The sequence below is a fragment of the Muntiacus reevesi genome, chromosome 4 (assembly GCF_963930625.1).
Source record: "Muntiacus reevesi chromosome 4, mMunRee1.1, whole genome shotgun sequence".
NCBI classification, from domain to species: domain Eukaryota; kingdom Metazoa; phylum Chordata; class Mammalia; order Artiodactyla; family Cervidae; genus Muntiacus; species Muntiacus reevesi.
The window spans coordinates 72,274,462-72,294,676 of record NC_089252.1 but is presented as its reverse complement, the minus strand read 5'-3'; the positions used below and the strand labels follow the sequence as shown (position 1 = coordinate 72,294,676).

The 20,215-nt window shown below is 42.9% G+C and overlaps 1 protein-coding gene across 22 annotated transcripts in view; it reads right to left on the bottom strand.

Moving 5' to 3' along the window:
- Positions 1-298: 298 nt before the first annotated feature.
- The window catches only part of CCR8 (C-C motif chemokine receptor 8), a 140,866-nt gene continuing 120,949 nt past the window's right edge, over positions 299-20,215 (bottom strand). For 14 of the 22 annotated variants that reach the window (XM_065933056.1, XM_065933054.1, XM_065933046.1 and 11 more), the window contains 4 exons: positions 18,754-19,101; positions 4,633-4,793; positions 3,387-4,019; positions 299-1,798 (listed from right to left, as the gene is read on the bottom strand). In XM_065933056.1, coding sequence (XP_065789128.1) covers positions 709-1,767 — 1,059 coding nt within the window. In that variant the 5' untranslated portion in view covers positions 1,768-1,798; positions 3,387-4,019; positions 4,633-4,793; positions 18,754-19,101 and the 3' untranslated portion in view covers positions 299-708. The other 8 variants (XM_065933050.1, XM_065933049.1, XM_065933052.1 and 5 more) reach the window with 8 other exon arrangements.

Below are 20,215 nucleotides of genomic sequence, written 5' to 3'. Positions count from 1 at the left end.
GCAAGGCAGAAAGCAGCATCATCACCATCTTCAGCTTTGTCTTACACGTGTCTGCCTTGACATGCAGAGATGCTACCTCAGGCCAGCTTGTATGTGAGAAGCGGGGTCTAGGACAGGAAGTCCAAGGTGACCCTTGCAATGTCCTGAGCAAGGCCAGCATGGGTCAAGATCCGAGGCACTTCCCACGTCACAAGTGTTGCAGGTCAGTATCTCTCATGAACACAGATACAAAAATCCCAAGAGAATCCAATGCTTTATTGTTAAAATGATCACAAACATGAGGTCATTTTTTCTAGGGAAAACGGGTTGATTTAAAATAAGAAAATCTATCAATATAGTTCATGAAATTAACAGAATAATGGAGGAAAGCTACATGATCACCTCAATAGATAAGGAGAAAGCATTCGACAAAATTTAAGCTGGTATTTGATAAAGATACTCCAAAACCTGGGGGGAGGGGGGTGGAATCCCTATAGCTAACACAGTGAAACATTAGACTATTTTCAGAAAATAGTGACAAAGTCTTTGAAAGTTGACAGGGTTGACTTGCAATAGCAGTAATTCACTGAATACCATGAAAGAAGTCTTCTGTCTGTAGCTAGCTTTCTAGGAGTCTCCCTTCAATGTAGCCTCCAACTCCAGCGTGAATCGTTTCTGTTTCAAGAAGGTGGGTGATGGAGGCAGAGGGATGTTCTGCCTTGCACAGACTCACAGAATGTAGTCTATGGTGGAGGAGCGAGTGGAGTGCTGATTTGAGGATGACTTTTCCAAGGCCTCCCTAGAGACCTGTCTCCCTACGTAGACGAAGATGTGGCTGCAACTTTTCCGAAATAGTTCTGATAAGTGTTTCTTAAACTTCTCACCCATGAATGCATAGATAATAGGGTTCACACAGCAGTGGGTGAAGGAAATGGTTTCTGTGACATGTGTGGCGTAGATCAGCCGCTGGTTCATGACACATCCATCCAAGATGTGCATGTCATGCAGGGAAGTGAGGAAGAGGACCATGTTGAAAGGGACCCAGAAGAGTAGGGAGGCAACCACCACGATGAGCACGAGCTTGATGGCCTTGGTCTTGTTGTGGTTCTGGCAGCTCTTCAGCTGGTGCAGGATGTTGATGTAGCAGAACATCAGGATACTGAAGGGGATCAGCAGGCCTAAGATATTCATTTCAAAGTGGATGAAGATCTTCCACTTCAGCGTCTGCTGGTTGTAATACGAGTAACACTGCAGGATACCGTTTTCGGAGGCCACTTGGTAAAATACTAGTAACGGGCTGGTGGCCACGAGGGCAATCAGCCACACCACCAGACTCAGGGCCGTGCCCATGCGGATCGTCCTCACTTTCAAGGCATACACAGCATGGACGACTGCCAGGTACCTGTCCACACTCATGAGGGTTATAAAGAACATGCTGCTGAAGAAGCTGATGTAATAAAAGCCAGAGACCACCTTGCACATGATGGTCCCAAATACCCACTGGTCCAGCTGATAGTGGGTCTGAAAGGGGAAGGAGAAGACAAAAAGCAGGTCAGACAGGGCCAGGTTCAAGAGGTATACGTCCGTGATGCTCCTCAGTTTCTTGCAGGCGACAAGGACTAGGATGACCAGGCTGTTGCCCAGAAGACCAAATACAAACAGGATGCAGTAGAAGACGGCAAGAAGCAGCTTGCTGTCTCTCCCCTCGCCATCGCAGGGACTCGAGTAGATGTCAGGATAGTAGAAGTCAGTTACTGTTGTCAAATTGGGCTCAGGTGTGTAATCCATCAAGGCAGGAGGAGGCCAGCCACAGAGGCACCTAAGAGACATTCCTTTCTTAGCGATATTTTTTATTTAAAAAATACGGACTGAATTGTGCCCCACCCCTCCCCACCAAGTTCATATGTTGAAGCCCTAACAGCCTGTTATGGACTAAATGTGTCCTTCCAAAATTTGTGTGTTGAAACCTTACCCCTATTGTGATGGTATCAGGAGGTGGAGCCTTTGGAAAGTGATCGAATTAGGTGAGGTCAGGAGGGTGGAGGGCTTTCCAGGTGGTGCCAGTGTAAAGAACCTGCTGGCTAATACAGGTAGATGTAAGAGACACAGGTTCTATCCCTGGGTCGGGAAGATCCCCTGGAGAGGGCATGGCAACCTACTCCACTATTCTTGCTTGGAGAATCCCTTGGACAGAGGAGCCTGGAGAGCTACAGACCATAAGGTCGCAAAGAGTCGGACACGACTGAAGCAACTTAGCACACACACCCACATGAGGGTGGAACGAACCCTCATGAATGAGATGAATGACCTCATGAGAAGCACAGGAGAGCTTGCTTCCTCTCTCTGCTCTAGAGTGTGTGAGGATACAGTGAGAATTTGGCAGTTTGCAAGCTGGAGGAGGGTTCTCACTAGAACCTGACTGCTTGGGTACCTTGATCTTGCACTTCCCAGACTCTAGAAGTGTGATAAATAAATTTTGTTGTTTGTCAGCCACCCAGTCTATGGCATTCTGTTTATTGGAGCCCAAACTGTTCAAGACATCCCCAGTGTCACTAAATTTGGAGACAGGCCATTAAGGAGGTAACTTAGGTTAAAGGAGATCATCAGATGGGGCCCTAAGTCCAACTGGACTGGTGTCCTTGTAAGATAACAATCAAGTGTGAAGGCAACCCTAGAGGCTCTCAGTAGAAATCCAATTTGTCAGCATCTTGCTCTTGGACTTCTAGCTCCAGAACTATGAGAAAATAAGCTCCTGTCATTTAAGCCACCTGGCATTTTGTGATGGCAGCTTAAATAGAATAATAATGCAGGGGCTATATGGAACCTCTCTGAGGCTTCCCTGGCGGCTCAGGTGGTAAAGAATCTGCCTGCAATGCAGGTGACCTGGGTTCAATCCCTGGGTCAGGAAGATCCCAGGGAAATGGCAACTCACTCCAGTATTCTTGCCTGGGAAATCCCATGGACAGAGGAGCCTGGCGGTCTATATAGTCCATGGGGTCGCAAAGAGTCGGCCAAGACTTAGTGACTAAACCACCACCACTGCCTCCACCATGGGACCTCTCTGCCTTTTCTACGCAAATGTTCTGTAAACTTAAAACTTCTCTAGAAAGTAAAACCTATTTGCATTTTAAAAAGTTGAAAACTGCCCAGGCTAACTAACACAGAGGGATTCGGTGGGATAAGAAAAGCCAAAATTTGCCAAGAAAACTTAAATACCTATAGTTCTGCTCTCAGAATTAGCAACTGCCAGCATCTTGCCATATTTGCTTTTGATTCTTTTCCTTTCCCCCCCCTTCCTTCCTTCTGCAACAGAGATAAACAAAGTGAAGGGAAGATTCAACATTTAAAACATGATCTTTCTCCTCAAACTGATATTTACATTCAAGGCAATTTTGATCTAGACTTACGATTTTCCCAAGGCATTTGATTATTGGACACTCAGACATCCCTCTCCACCATGCCACATTTCTATAATTTGAAATGTGAAGCAAGTTAGCCATTTTTAAAGATATTAATATCACTTAAGTATTTACACAAAATAGATTTTAAGACAGTTTCTGAAGTATGGAGGTGGGTCTCTTTTTTATGTGGCCAGCATCTTTCAAAACAGGAGTCTCTCCTCCTACATCTTCCTCCCCGCTTGTCTTTTACAGTTACTTTAAAAAAAATTTTCCATTCATGGTCCTTCTGTTCTGCTCTCCTAATATCCTGGGATAAGAGGAAGTCTTCAACTCATTTTCTTCCCTAGATCCTTCCTATCCACTCCACACTCCCCACCATGTTCCTTCATCATTAAAATCTGTGCAAAGTATTAGCGAGCCCTACCATTTATCACAGTGCACCAGGAATTTTACATGCATCACCTCATTTACTTCTCTTGCATCCCTGAGAAGCAGGCACTAACCACTCCTTTCTCTTTCTGGAGTTACAACCATACCGGAATCTCAGTTTTTGTCCGGCACCTGAAGTTACACAAAGGGTGAGGCAACAGAGCCAGGACTCAAAAACCACATCTGTCTTCTCCAAATCCTTGTTCTTTTCTGTACTTCATTGTGGGTTTAAAAAAAAAGAAGAAATAAAAAAGCTACAATCTTTTAGCATCTAGACCATCTGACTTCCAAGTTCTAGATTACTTTGTAGCAGAGTAAACTTGGACTTGCTTTTCAAACTGAAAAGGCGGCTTTTCCATTTGTGAGAAGGAGGCCAAAAAGGCTTTTCAGGGTTTGGTGGGATATGCCTGTGGTCATTTAAGTTAGCATCTAGTCAGGGATGAAATCTGCTTGCCAGCTTTGTTCCTTGAGAACAATACCTACGTGCCTTCCCGTCATAGACGCAATGCACACAGCGTAAGGACAGATTCCTCCCCAGATGCCTGGGGATAGGTGGAATCTTCTGCTATCCACCTTCCCACTCTTGGAGGAGCCTTGACACCCTCCTAGCATCCTGCATAGAAAAATGACATGGCTTGCTTTTCTCCATTAGACCACTATGGACAGGCCCTGAGACATAAGTGGGGTTTGTAAACAGTGGGGATATGAAAAGAAGAGTCACCTCTTGTGACAGATTTCTGAAATCCCGGCCTCTCCCCCAAGGACATAACACTATCCTTGCTTCTTATGTCTTTCTTTCCCAAAGATGTTTATTAGTACCTACCTTAATTAGAGCCTTCCTTCCGAGGTTTTCAGTGTTGCTAGTTCCTTTGTCTCAGAGTCTGCTCTGCTGGGTGTCTGCAGCTGAGTGGAAAACAGCTCCTCTTCGGGTATCTCATCTGTCTGTGGTCGGTGGCAAAATAGGGGTGGGTCTACTGCTGCTCCCTACAATGATTTTTAAAGTTTAAAAAAAAAATTGATCTCATTTAGAGAACATACTAGTGGTTACCAGTGGGGAGAGGGAGGGGCAATGTAGAGGAAGAGAATTAAGAGGTAGAAACTATTAGGTATAAAATAAGCTACAAGGATATATTAATAATAAGGGAACAGGGGTAATATTTTATAATAACTATAACTGGAGTCTAACTTTTAAAAATTGTGAATCACTTTAGTGTACACCCGTGATATGTAGTACTGTACATACTGTACATATGTAATATTGTACATCAACTATATTTCAATTTTTTAATGCTTAAAAATTATATATAGTGACAATGCTAAAACAAAACACTATAACCAAAAAACCCAAAAATTTCAAAAATAGATGTCACCAAAGAACACATACAGACGGAAGATTAGCATATGAAAAAGCATGAGGGAACTGTATATTAAAGGAACAGTGAATTATCACTATACACTTGTTAGAATGGCTAAAATCAAAACACCAAATACTGGAGAGGAAGAAGATTAAGGGACTTCCCTGTGGTCCAGTGCCTAAGACCCCATGGGCCCAGTGCAAGGGCCTGGGTTCAATCCCTGCTCAGGGAACTAGATCCCACATGTGGCAACTAAGAGTTCGCACACCACAACCAAAGATCCTGCACTCTACAGCAAAGATTGAAGATCCTGCATGCTGCAACTGAGAGCTGGTGCAGCCAAATAAATAAATAAAAACAAATATTAAAAAAGATTAACAAGAGAAAAGCATATAAATTAATTATTTACAAAAAGATTAAGAGGTGTTCTCATTTATTGCTGGGGGAAATGCAAACTGGTACAACCACTATGGGAGACAGTTTGGTAATTTCTTGTAAAGCTAGAATAGGCTCACCATATAATCCAGTAATCATGCTCCTGATTTTTACTCAGATGAGTTGAAAACATATCCACACAAAAATCTGAGCACAAATATATATAGCAGCTTTATTTATAATTGCCAAAAATGAGAATCCACCAAGATGTCCTTTGATAGATGAATGGATAAACAGGACTGTGGTAATGTACACAAGGGCATGTTTTCCAGTGATCTTAAAAAAGCAGCTATCAAGCCACAAACAGAAGCCTTAACGTGAGTACTGCTAACTGAAAGGAGCCTGTCTGAAAAGACTACAAGCTGTATGACTCCAACTACAGGAGAACGTTTTGGAAAAGGCAAAATGACACAGACAGCAAATGATCAGTGGTTGCCTTGGGGTGCAGTGGGACAGGGGGCTGATTCTTCCAATCCAAGGGCAGGAGATATTTTTCCATTTCTCTGAACCATCTTTAATTTCCTTCATCAATATTTTATAGTTTTCAGAGTACACGTCTTTCACCTTCTTGGTTAAACTTATTCTTAGGGGTTTCTTTACTGTGATTTTTTAAAAATTTATTTTATTTATTAATGTTTTTGGCTGTGCCACTTGGCATATGGGATCCTAGTTCCCCAACCAGGGATCAAACCTGCACCCCCAGCAGTGGAAGCGTGAAGTCTTAACCACTGGATGACCAGGGAAATCCCTATGCAATCTTAAGTGGGGTTTTTCTTTAAACTTTTTTTTTTCTGATATTTCATTTTTAGTGTGAAAAAATGCGGCAGATTCTTCCTTACAGTGTCGAGAACAGGCGCTTCAGGAACAGAATTGTGAAGTTACGAACTCATGGTTTATTTCTGCTTGTGAGACCAGGTCAGTCGGATAAGTTCAGTCATCAGAAGACAGTCTCCTGCCTCAGTATCAAGAAGCAAGGACATAACCTGGCCTGACAAAACCAGACCAACTTGGTCACCTCACCACGAAGGTCTACAGCCATGGGCACCTTTACTGTGGAGTTCAGTTCAGTTCAGTTCAATCACTCAGTCGTGTCTGACTCTTTGCGACCCCATGAACCACAGCACGCCAGGCCTCCCTATCCCTCACCAACTCCTGGAGTCCACCCAAACCTATGTCCATGGAGTCAATGATGCCATCCAACCATCTCATCCTCTGTCATCCCCTTCTCCTCCTGCCCTCAATCTTTCCCAGCATCGAGTTCAGGCTGTCCTGAAAAGGTAACAGAGAAAGGGGCCCACTCCTCTGGCTTTTGTGGTCCAACGGATACAAGTGACAAAATTTCCCCACCTGCCAGTCATAGGAGCTCATCACCACCACCACCCCCGTGAGGAAGAAAGGTGAAACCAGAGTTGTCTTTCCACCACTGCTCCCCTTTCTGGAGGGATGTGGAAGTTCCTCGTGGAAACACAGGGAGCAAGCTAAGAATTCCCCCACACAGATGACATCTGTTTCACTGTTACACTTCAACTTCTTTCTTTAGATGCCATTTAGAAGGGCTATGTGTTCCTCTATGTCTCGTTTCCTGACCTCCAAGCCCATTCTCCTTTGTCTGCAATTTCATCTCAAAGTAACTGATGGTATCCGAGTTCAAATCTAGGTAATTCCCCTCGCCCACATTATTCATGAGCTGACGTAGTTTGGGGAAAACCTCAGATCTTTTACATGAGTTTTGTCAGTGATAAGCAAAGATCAATGGTTCACAGACAGGGAGACTCGGGGGCTCACACTTACTGCTTACTCACATCACGAGGGCGGAAACCAAGGTACCTGCTTTACCTGAAGCTGTGGAAGGGGCCGTGGACCGCTCCCCGTCTCGGGCACACAGGCCTCAGGGACTGGGTGGAATCCCCCCAAGACCAGCTTCCAGGTAGGGCTAGAATGATGGCACGAGACATGGCGCAGACATCCTTGGGGCTGAGGGACGTTGGGGGTGGGCTGGCCTCCATCCTGCCTGTTTCCTCCACTCCACAAAGCCGGGCCACTTGGTCGAGGCCAAGTTCGGCTGAGCCACCTGACTTGGGCAGAGGCAAGCCCAGTCAGCAGAGGTGTTTCTGCAGCTGATTTACACTCCCAGGCGTCCTTCCTGTGAGCTCCTTGAAATCCTGCCATTTACTGTTCCTTCCACCTGGTGGACTGAAGCTTTCCAATAAACTGAATGGTGGACGAGGCACTATGAAGATGAGGGAGTCGGGTGAAGCACTGGGGAGAGGACCACACAACCTGGACCAAAGGACCGCCTCTCGCTGCAGTCCCTGGGCCATCACAGGGAGCTGGTGTGGGCCCCTGTAGACCTGTGTCTGCCCTTGTCATGTATCCAAGTTTACTGAGGCTGCTGTAAAAAAGAAAGAAAAAAAAATTACCGCAGACTTGGTGGCTTGAAACATAAAATTTATCCTCTCACACTTTTGGAGTTCGGATGATGAGCTCTCTCCAGGGTCCTCAGAGAGAATCCTTCCTTGGCTCGTCTGGCTCCTGGTGGCAGCCCAGCAGTCCTGGGCTTGGGGTTACATCACACCAGTCTCTGCCTCTGTCTTTATATCGCTGTCTCCTCTGAGAGCTATGTGAAATCTCCCTCTGCTTCTATCTTGTAAAGACTCTCGAGACCACATTTAGGTTCCATCTCAATAATTCATGATAATCTCTCTATCATAAGATCCTTGACCTAACCACATCTGCAAAGACCCTTTTTTTCTAAATAAGGTTACATTTACAAATTCCAGTGATTAGGACTTGATATCTGTGGTTGGGGGCTTCCCTGGTAGCTCAGCTGGTAAAGAATCCACCTGCAATGCAGGAGACCCTGTTTCGATCCCTGGGTTGGGAAGATCCCCTGGAGGAGGATCTCCCAGTAGTCTTACCTGGAGAATCCCCATGGACAGAGGAGCCTGGTGGGCTACAGTCCATGGGGTTGCAAAGAGCTGGACATGACTCAGCGACTAAGCACAGCACAGCATCTTTAAATGGCTTTTATCCAAGCTACTATACCCTGGCTCTAAAGACGCAGACTGTGATGGAGTTAAAGAGAAGCCTCCATTCCTCATCTTTGGACACAAGGCAGGGATCCCAGCATCCTAGAAGAAGGCAGCCAGAACCAGACTACACAGCCAAGGTCATGCAGGGCCCAAGAATCAATGCTTTCTCCAGGTCCATCTTCTGCTGCACAGAAACATTCACTAGATCCTGAAAGGAATGCCCTCAGGGACAGACTTCTTTTTTTTTTAAGAAAACCTCTTGACAAAGATATAAAATGCAATTTAGAATGGCTTTGTATTCCTCTGCATCTTGCTTCATGACTTCTAAATCCATTCTCCTTTGTCTGCAATCTCATCTCCTAGAAATATTTGCTGGTGTCTGAGTTCCTATCTGGAGAAGGAAATGGCAACCTACTCCAGTACTCTGCCTAGAGAATTCTGTGGACAGAGGAGCCTGGTGGGCTGTTGTCCATGGGGTTGCACAGAGTCAGACACGACTGAAGTGACTTAGCATGCATGCATGCGTTGGAGAAGGAAATGGCAACCCACTCCAGTGTTCTTGCCTGGAGAATCCCAGGGACAGAGGAGCCTGCCATCTATGGGGTCGCACAGAGTCAGACACAACTGAAGCGACTTAGCAGCAGCAGCAGAGTTCATATCTAGGTAATTCTTTAGGACACGTAAGTGCTGGACTGGCTCTACCAAGGACAGTTCAGTTCAGCTCAGTTGCTCAGTCATGTCTGACCCTTTGTGACCTGATGGACTCCAGAACACCAGGCCTTCCTGTCCATCACCAACTCCCGGAGTTTACTCAAACTCATGTCCATTGAGTCACTGATGCCATCCAACCATCTCATCCTCTGTCGTCCCCCTCTCCATCTTCAACCTTTCCCAGCATCACGGTCTTTTCAAATGAGTCAGCACTTTGCATCAGGTGGCCAAAGTAATGGAGTTTCAGCTTCAACATCTGTCCTTCCAATGAACACTCAGGAGTGATCTCTTTTAGGACTGACTTGTTTGATCTCCTTGCTGTCCAAGGGATTCTCAAGAGTCTTGTCCAACACCACAGTTCAAAAGCATCAATTCTTCTGCACTCAGCTTTCTTTACAGTCCAACTCTCATATCCACACACAACTACTGGAAAAACCATAGCTTTGACTAGCTGGACCTTTGTCCACAAAGTAATGTCTCTGTTTTTTAATATGCTGTCTAGGTTGGTCATAACTTTCCTTCCAAAGAGTAAGCATCTTTTAATTTCATGGCTGCAGTCACCATCTGCAGTGATTTTGGAGCCCCAGAAAATAAAGTCTGCCCCTGTTTCCACTGTTTCCCCATCTATTTGCCATGAAGTGATGGGACCAGATGCCATGATCTTAGTTTTCTGAATGTTGAGTTTTAAGTTTCACTCTCCTCTTTCACTTTCATCAAGAGGCTCTTTAGTTCTTCTTCGCTGTCTGCCGTAAGGGTGGTGTCATCTGCATATCTGAGGTTAGTGATATTTCTCCCGGCAATCTTGATTCCAGCTTGTGTTTCATCTAGCCAAGCTTTTCTCATGATGTACTCTGCATATAAGTGAAATAAGCAGGGTGACAATAGACAGCCTTGACATACTCCTTTTCCTATTTGGAACCAGTCTGTTGTTTCATGTCCAGTTCTAACTGTTGCTTCCTGACCTGCATACAGATGTCTCAAGAGGCAGGTCAGGTGGTCTGGGATTCCCATCTCTTTAAGAATTTTCCACAGTTTATTGTGATCCACACAATCAAAGGCTTTGGTCAATAAAGCAGAAACAGATGTTTTTCTGGAACTCTCTTGCTTTTTTGATGATCCAATAGATGTTGGCAATTTGATCTCTGGTTTCTCTGCCTTTTCTAAAACCAGCTTGAACATCTGGAAGTTCACGGTTCACGTACTGTTGAAGGCTGATTTGAAGAATTTTGAGCATTACTTTGCTAGCATGTGAGATGAGTGCAATTGTGCGGTAGTTTGAGCATTTTTTGACATTGCCTTTCTTTGCGATTGGAATGAAAACTGACCTTTTCCAGTCCCATGGCCACTGCTGAGTTTTCCAAATTTGCTGGCATATTGAATGCAACACTTTCAGAGCATCATCTTTTAGGATTTGAACTAGCTCAACTGGAATTCCATCACCTCCACTAACTTTGTTCGTAGTGATGCTTTCTAAGGCCCACTTGATTTCACACTCCAGGATGTCTGGCTCTAGGTGAGTGATCACACCATTGTGGTTATCTGGGTCATGAAGATCTTTTTTGTACAGTTCTTCTGTGTATTCTTGCTACCTCTTCTTAATATCTTCTGCTTCTGCTAGGTCCATACCATTTTTGTCTTTTATTGTGCCCATCTTTGCATGAAATGTTCCCTTGGTATCTCTAATTTTCTTGAAGAGATCTCTAGTCTTTCCCATTCTGTTGTCTTCCTCTATGTCTTTGCATTGATCACTGAGGAAGGCTTTCTTATCTCTCCTTGCTATTCTTTGGTACTCTGCATTCAAATGGGAATATCTTTCCTTTCCTCCTTTGCTTTTCGCTTCTCTTCTTTTCACAGCTACTGTAAGGCCTCCTCAATCATTTTGCTTTTTTGCATTTCTTTTTCTCAGGGGTGGCCCTGATCACTGCCTCCTGTACAATGTCACGAACCTCCATCCATAGTTCTTCAGGTACTCTATCAGATCTAATCCCTTGAATCTATTTCCCACTTCCACTGTATAATGGTAAGGGATTTGATTTAGGTCATTCCTAAATATAGATTCACATAGATTACCTCCCCACAAAGCTACAATAAACAGACTTTTTTGTTACTGCTAAATATTTATTTCCTGTATAAAAGTGGTCAGCAACATCGCCTGCATACAATCAAAGGTATGACCACAATATCGCTTTGAAGGGTTGAACATGGAGAAAAATGTGTGGCTTATAGTATAATATTTGTATTTTTAGCTGTATTTTCCGGAAACTTATGCTATATTGTATGCAAGAACTGATAAGACCTCTTAGTCTTTTACTTGGTTCTTTATTCCTAGAATTTGTCTTCTACTAGCATTTTTTTTTCAAGGCTGCAAACACTGAGGACTAAGCATATTCCCAGCATTGCTCTAGTCATTAGAAGAGATAAAAAGATGAAATTATATATTATACTCCCTTTAAGGAGTTTAGCAAGCAATGACACTTTCATCACAGAAGTTCTAGGAGATAAATGGCTCTCTAAAGAATGATGAATAATGAAAGGAAGAACTCATATGAAAGCTATGTAGAAACCCAGAAAAATCTTTATGATGAGAAAAGCAGATTAAGGTGGTATATATGGTACAACTGTCAAGACACGGATGCATGGGATCGTATTCTGGAATGGAATAGGCAGAAATTCAAAGTCAGATATTAGACTGTTCCTCTTTATTTTGAAAGTTTTCTGTAATAATGATATGGTATCTTTTCAAAAGCAAGGTTTTAGGAAACAGAAAATGGCTATCACTGATAAATGCAAAGCAGAGAGGTTTCCATTTTGTAAATAACTTACTAACTAAATTATAGATTAAATTACTAATCCACTTGGAATTCTCTCCCAGTGACAAAGAGAATCTACATGACTAAAGGTGGTGTACAAGGGATGTCTGAGTTTATCATTATTAAGTGTATGTTGGGGAGAAAACTATTTTCCTCTAGTTTCTTAGCTCAGTAACTGAGGGTCTGTGAATTAAACTAACAAAAGGTAGATTAAGAGAAAAGACATAATTTTTATTCAGAATATGTTTAGGTGCACAGGTGTTCACAGAAAAGGGGTGAAACTCAAAAAAGCAGTTAGGCTTGGAGGCTTATGTACCATTTCAACGAAGGAAAGGAAGTTTGGGCTTCCAGGGATGATAAACTATGATGAAGTGACAAGGAAATACATGAGTGAACTAAAGGAAAATAAGGGCTACTTTAATAAGTTCTGTTTATGCAAACTAAACTTGGTGTCAGCTTCTCATCTTTGATAATGAGAGTCAGTTGTTCTGGTACAGGGCGGGCACCTTTCTCAGAGGGAAATGTATGCCCTGCTTCTGGCACCCAAGGGAAGGGCAAAGAACTCTTCTCTTGTTGACTGATTCTCAGTTGCCTGTAGCTGAAAATAATCCTTATACCAAAGTGGCATATTTGGGGGTGACATATTTGACTTCACATAGTAATATCATCTCCATTCTGGAGCACCCCTCAGGAGCCAGCCATAGCTTATATGTTTGGCCCTGGTTGGGGTTATGGGAGCACCCCGAGCTCCTTTTTTAAGTGTCAGTGGCCTGAGGTTGAGTCTGCCCCAGAACTGAGTACTCGCCCAGACGCAGTGGGCATTTCCACTGCTGGTGAAACTTGTGCTCACGCTGTGTTTTCTTATGGTGGGTGCCTTTGCATCTCTGCCCCTATGTTTACTGTCCATTCTATTGATTCCAGCTTCTGCAGGAGGAGCCTAGGGACTGAGATGTTTGCCAAAGACTGGCTGCTTTGGCACTCACGGGCATATGGAGAACTCTTAAGGGGAAGCTAGGAGGACTTCTTCCCTTGCCCCAGGAAAAGTACTCCCGAGTTAAGGGTGAAGGTAGACTGTTAAGATGCTTCTCTCTTTCTCTCCTGATACCATTCATCCCTGTTCCCTGCACAGAAGAAGAATTTACAAAATAATGCATTATTCCTCTTATTTTTTTCCCTGGCATTAAAGTTTGGCTTAGCATATCCATTTTGGAACCAGGCTGGGGACACCTCTATTTTAGTTTCTTGATGAGCAAAGACACGGTAACATCCAAATGATCTCCACCAACCTCTGTCTTCTTTTTAGCTACTCTCAGGTCCCCAGAGGCCACAGCTCCTAAAAGAGGCCCCAAACCTGCCACACCAGCATTTCACTTATACTAAATCTGATTCTCAGATCAACCCTATGGGTATTTTGGACAACTTTCCCAAGATCCACATGGCTCCTATGAGGCAGGACTGGTCCCAGTCCCGGTTACACCATCCAGGTGGACACCAGTGCCTCTTCTCTTACCTCCATCATTCTTCAGAAACAGAGTGAGCTACCCAAAACCATTAGGGCAGTCAGAATCAACTTCCTTCACCTCTGGGCTGCCAGAAACCCTCGTTTCTCACTGTAGATCTTGTCCATGTCCACCCTTGTATTGTTTGGACTCCACACACATCTTGCCTTTTTTGGGGGGTCTCTACTCACTACATCCAAGGCAGTGCCTGGAAAGAAGAGGCAGTTCTCAGAAAAGGCCAGATGAATTAAGACCCAACAGCTTAGAACCAAGAAGACATAAATGCCACCTTCTCTTCTGATCAGTTTTTGTCAGGGTCACATCCCAGGGAATTTGTGGCACCTAGAGGCTTTCACACAGACCCGAGTGAATCCCAACCCTGCTGCTTCTTTGCTGGGTGACCTTGAATGTTTTATTTCACCTCTGTAGCCTTCATCTTTCTCATCTGCACATGTGGAGTGATGATCCCTTTCTTAAAGGGTTAAAAAGATAAGCAATTTCCTCTGAAGACATCTAGCACCAAGAATGTGTTAATAAAGACACTCTATATTCTAACCACCAAAGTGATCCTTATCATTTTACATTTGTGGTTTTCAATTTGCTGGGTACAAAAGTATTTTTTTTAACTTATTGTTTTGAAATAATATCCAGAAAAGAAAGGTTGCAAGAATATAGAAAAAACTGCTATATTCTTCTCCAAGATTCACCAACTGTTAACATTTTGAAACACTTGTGCTAGCTCTCTCTCTCTCTCTCTCTCTATATATATATATATATACACACACATATATATGTGATATATAGATATTTTTTCTAAATCAGCTGAAAATTTTGGCATCACATTCCTTCATGCATAAACCCTTCAGTGTGAATTTATAAAAAACAAGGACATTCTCTTACGTCACCTTGGCACCATTATCAAGATCAAGAAATTTAACAGTAACACAGTATTACTCTCTAAGAAGTCTATTTTGCAATCTCACCAATTGTCAGATGATGTCAGGTGGCGATGATGTCAGGTGATGACCTTTATAATACTCATCATCCCCTGGTTCAGGATCCAATCCACGGCGGTGCATGGATTGTACTGTCAAGTCCTTTTACTCATCTTTGATCAGAAACTGTGCCTCTTCTTCTGGTTTTTAAGACACTGACATTTTTCAGAAGATTACAGACCAGTTATTTTTCAGAATGTCCCTCAGTTTGAATTTGTCTGATAATTCTCTGTGATTAGGTCCAGGTTAAATATTTTCGGCAGAAACACTACAGAAATGATGAGTCCTTCTCGGGGAACACATGATGTCCATTAGTCCCAGCATTGGAGATATTAATATTGTCCATTTCATTCAACTGTCTGCCAGTAGGAAGGTTGCTATTTTTCCCTTTGTTATTAATAAGCCATTTATGAGAGATATTTTGAGACCATGTAGATATCCCATTTCCCATCAAACTCTCAGGGCTACTGTTCTGGAAGCTTTTGTGGACAAACTTCTCTCAAAGATGAAACATTGAAGAAGGTCTGTACTGCCTTGGTTCAAGAGGCATGAATACTCATTTTCACCAGTTTCCTGTGAGGGAGCCTTGCGGTTAATGACTCGGGGAAGGGTGGGTGAGCTGGAGCCTTGTGGTCCAGGAGTTCTCCATCCTGCACCAGCACCACAAGAGGGTGGGACGGGAGAGGAGCCTCCCGCTGCAAAGGGGAGGCGAGCAGGAGACAACCCGAGACTACAGGGCAGAGTGGGCCTCAGCTTCACAGAGGCAGAGGTTCTCTTCCTCTGCCCCCACAAGCGTGCTCTCCACCCATTCCTTCTGAGTATGTGAGACTCGTCTAGTCTGGGGGTCTCAGCAGAGAGGCGCACATCACCGAAGCGTCCCGGGAGGGTTGCTGTGACAGCCTTGCTTCATTCCTCTGACTGGTGAACGCCGGAGCTAAGCTCTTGTGTGAACAAGGAGAAAATCAAATTTGCAGTTTTCCAAACAGTATGGGAGAACCTGGGAGTCAAAAATTGTTAGAAATGGAGGGTGTCAAGAGTTTATCTTAGCATTCATAGCCTTTCAGGGAACTAGCATCATTACTCCAAGAGTTCCAGACCAGAGCAGCGGTATAGATTTGCTGTAAATGGGAGCTGGATCTCCAGTTCTGGTTTGACTCTGACCCTATTGTGCAGTTGTCTAAATACACCTTGTTCTTTGAGGCCATTTTCTTTCATTTTGTGAAAAAAAAAAAGTTATTAGAGCAACCTCCCCCCTCAAATATAGGCCAACCCCACTAATGAAGACTGAGGTGAAAACTCTACAAAAACAATAGCACATGGAATGAAGCAACATACAGTTTGTACATCTTGACCAAGTTGGATTTATCCCAGGAAAGAGAGGTTCCTTTTTCACGAGGAAAAATGAGAAGTGTGATTCACCACATTAACAGATTAATGGGGGAAAAAAATCTTCTGAGCACATGGTCATCTCAAAAGATGCAGGAAAACGGACAAGATTCAGCATGTATATGGAGCAAATGAAACTCTCCAACTCTGCTGGTGGGAGTGGAAATGGTTGCAACCACTTGGAAAATAATGTGGCATTTTCCTACTAAAGTGAAGCATGCACATTTTCAATGGTTTACCAATACTACTCTGAGGTATATATCAAACACAAAAGTATATATTTCACTAAAGACATGTATTAGTGTATTCACAGCAGAACGATTCATAATAGACTTACAGGAAACTACCCAAATGCCCATCAAACATAGGATAAATAGATTCCAGTATATTCACACAACAGCATACATTTCAGTGCTGAGAATAAATGATCTACAATTGTACAAAATAGTATAGGTGAATATACTAACATAACATTGCACAGAAGCAGCCAGACACAAGGCTTCCCTGGTGGTCCGGTGGTTAAGAATTCACCTCGCAGTGGACATTGGTTTGACCCCTGGTCCAGGAGGATCCCATATGCCATGGAGCAACTAAGCCCGCAAGCCTCAACTCCTGAGCCCACGTGCAGCACCTACTGAAGCCCACGTCCTCAGGAGCCTGTGCTCATAATAGGAGAAGCCACTGCAATGAGAAGCCTGCACACTGCAACCAGAGAGTCGCCCCCGCGGGCTGCAACTAGAGAAAGCCACGTGCAGCAATGAAGACCCAGTGCAGTCAATAATAAATATATAATTATTAAAAAAAAAAAAAACAAAAGAAGCCAGTCACAAAGGCAGTACTATGACTCTCCTTATATAAGAGACTAAAAATCAGGTAAAACCAGTCTATGGTGTCAGAAGATTGGGTACCATTGTGGGTTGAGTAATAAGATGGAAAGGGGCATCTCAGGATCTGGTGATATGCTGTCTTTGGATCTAGGTGGTGGTCACACGGATGGGTTCAATATAGAACTGCATACATTTCTGTTATAGGCATTTCCCACATGTGGACTACAGTTCATTTATAACGTGAAAAAAAACCAACAGCAACTCTTCATTAAAAAATTCTTCAATATGGGGCTTCTTTAACCTGAAACTACAAAATCAAATCAAATATCCTTATCAATGAAGAAATGTCAAAACAGATCCCTCTAAAATTAGGAATAAGAAAACTATGCCTTCTCCACCGCCACTTCTACTTGGTATTGGAGATATTCACGTGTACAATAAGTCAAGGAAAAGAAATAAATGGCATAAGGACTGGGACAGAAGACAAGGTATCATAATTTACAGGAGATGGGAAGGGAAAACCCAAATGCATTCTTTTGGAAATCCAAAAGAGTCTACAGGTAAAATATTAAAGTTAGCAGTAAAATTACATAAGAGTGCAGAATGAAAAGTTGATAACACAATTCCATTGCATTTCTGTCTCTGCAACAAACATATAAAATGTAGTTTTAAAAGTGATTTTTTATTGTAACATCAATAAATATGAAGTGTTAATATATAAACCTCACAAAAATGAGGAAGAATCTTTATAGAAATATTATAAAACTTTGTTAAAAGACATAAAAGAATTCCTAAACAGTTGTAAAGAAATATCCTACTTATGCTTTAGAAGACTATATATTAAAAGATATCAGTTCTCCCCCAAACTGACTTAAGGGTTCCATATAACTATAAAAAAATTCTCACAATATTTTTTGTGATTAACAAACTAGTTCTAAAATTTAATTAGAAATACAAATGCCTATAAACAGCCAAGATACTGCTAAAGAAGAAGAATATGGGGTCTCATCATGTCAGATATGAGTAATTATTATAAAGCTTTGGTAATTAGATCACATAGCTTTACACTCAAAATAATAGGTGGATGAAAGAACCAAAGACGGAACCCAGAAGCAAACCTATTCATAGACAGAATTTTTTTTAAGAACAAGTTGGCACTACAGCTTAGTGAGAAAAGGAATACTTTTTCAACAAATCTTGAGTCAAAATTGATTATCTATATGAAAAAAATACTTAGCCTCCTACCTCAAACCTTACAAAAGAAAACATTTCCAGGCTGTTTAAAGATGTACAGACTTTCCTGGTGGTTCAGTGGTTTAGACTTCACATTTCCACTGCAAGGGGCCTGGGTTCTATCCCTGGTCAGGGAACTAAGATTGTGCATGCTGGAGGCACAGCCAAAAAAAAGTAAAAAAAAAGTATAAAACCTTTGATATTCTGTTTCTCGATTTGGATGGTGACAATATTGGTATTCACTTTATTATTTTTTAATTGCATATCTGTATTTTCATGTTATAATATTTAATATATCTTATGATAAATTTTTTTAAAGTCAATCTACAACAAACAGGGGAAAAATGAGGGAGTTGGATAGGATAATACTTATGGATTTCTTCATGCTCTCATTCATTCATACAAGAAACATTTTGGCCATATTATGCGAGGTCCTAGGGATTCCAAGAACAGGAAATAAGCTGGTCCAGACAGTCAGTGTGCAGTTCCAGGGCCCGCTGAGACCTCACGACACTCTGGCACCAGCCAGTTCCCAGCTTCACTGAGTCATTACAAGACCCCACTTTGTGTAAAACACAGCCCATTCACACTGTCTACCAAAAACAAAGCAATCCCCCCAAAGCAATCCATTCCCACCAAGAATTTACAAACATTACTGTACCTCTTCCTCCAAGGCTCTGCCACTCTCCTCCTCTTTTCTCCTCCTAATTTCTGTCCGCATCTTTGTCTTTGTTCTCAGGATCAACACAAATGCCTCCTTTGGCACAGCGGTTTGTTTCCTTTGCTCCCCCATCACTCAAGGGATGGGAGCTGACCGAGAGGATGTATGTGCCTACTTTAGCTCAGCTAAAGTGCAGAGAGTGTAGCAACGCTGTCAGAAAAGCACTTCTCTGGGAGGCTTGGAGCCTGGGTTTGCATCCCAGGTGAGCCATCATGCTGTCCTGGAACTCTGGGAGAGTCACTATCCTTTAGTCCAGCGCTTCCACACTTTAACCTGCACACAGATCACCTGTGAAAGTGAAAAGTCGCTCAGTCATGTCCAACTCTTTGCGATCCAATGGACTATACAGTGGGTAGCCTTTCCCATCTTCAGGGGTTCTTCCCAACCCAGGGATCAAACCCAGGTCTCCCGCATTTCAGGCAGATTCTTTCCCAGCTGAGCCACAAGGGAAGCCCTCACAGATCACCTGGGAATCATCTTAAATGGCAGGTCATGACTCAGCAGGTCTGAGTCCAAGATTCTGCATGTCAAACTGGCTCCCAAGCAGTGCCAATGGGGTCAGTTTGCAGATCACATTTTGACAAGGGGTTAGGATCTTCATCTATAAAATGGGCACAAAGTCTCCATGCAGATGTTGTGATTTAATGAGATAATAAGCATGAATGTGTTTGGGAAATTTTGTAGCCCTTATGAATATGATGAGCTGGGATATTCTAAGGCTTGTCCAATAAACTTATGGTAGGACCTCCCCCCATACTTCCATCGCTTGACACCCTGAAAAACTACCCATACTCTGCCAATTTGGCAGCTGAGCCCTTCAGAAGTGTCAACTGTACCAAGAAGACACACCAGCCCTCAATAAAGAGGTCCCTGGAGAAGAAGGGACCAACATCCGCTGAATCACTGAAAAAGCAAGAGAGCTCCAGAAAAACATCTATTTCTGGTTTATTGACTATGCCAAGGTCTTTGATTGTGTGGATCACAATAAACTGTGGAAAATTCTTAAAGAGATGGGAATACCAGACCACCTGACCTGCCTCTTGAGAAACCTGTATGCAGGTCAGGAAGCAACAGTTAGAACTGGACATGGAACAACAGACTGGTTCCAAATAGGAAAAGGAGTACATCAAAGCTGTATATAGCCACCCTGCTTATTTAACTTATATGCAGAGTACATCATGAGAAACGCTGGGCTGGATGAAGCACAAGCTGGAATCAAGATTGCCAGGAGAAACATCACTAACCTCAGATATGCAGACGACACCACCCTTACAGCAGAAAGTGAAGAAGAACTAAAGAGCCTCTAGATGAAAGTGAAAGATGAGAGTGAAAAAGTTGGCTTAAAGCTCAACATTCAGAAAACTAAGATCATGGTATCCGGTCCCATCACTTCATGGCAAAT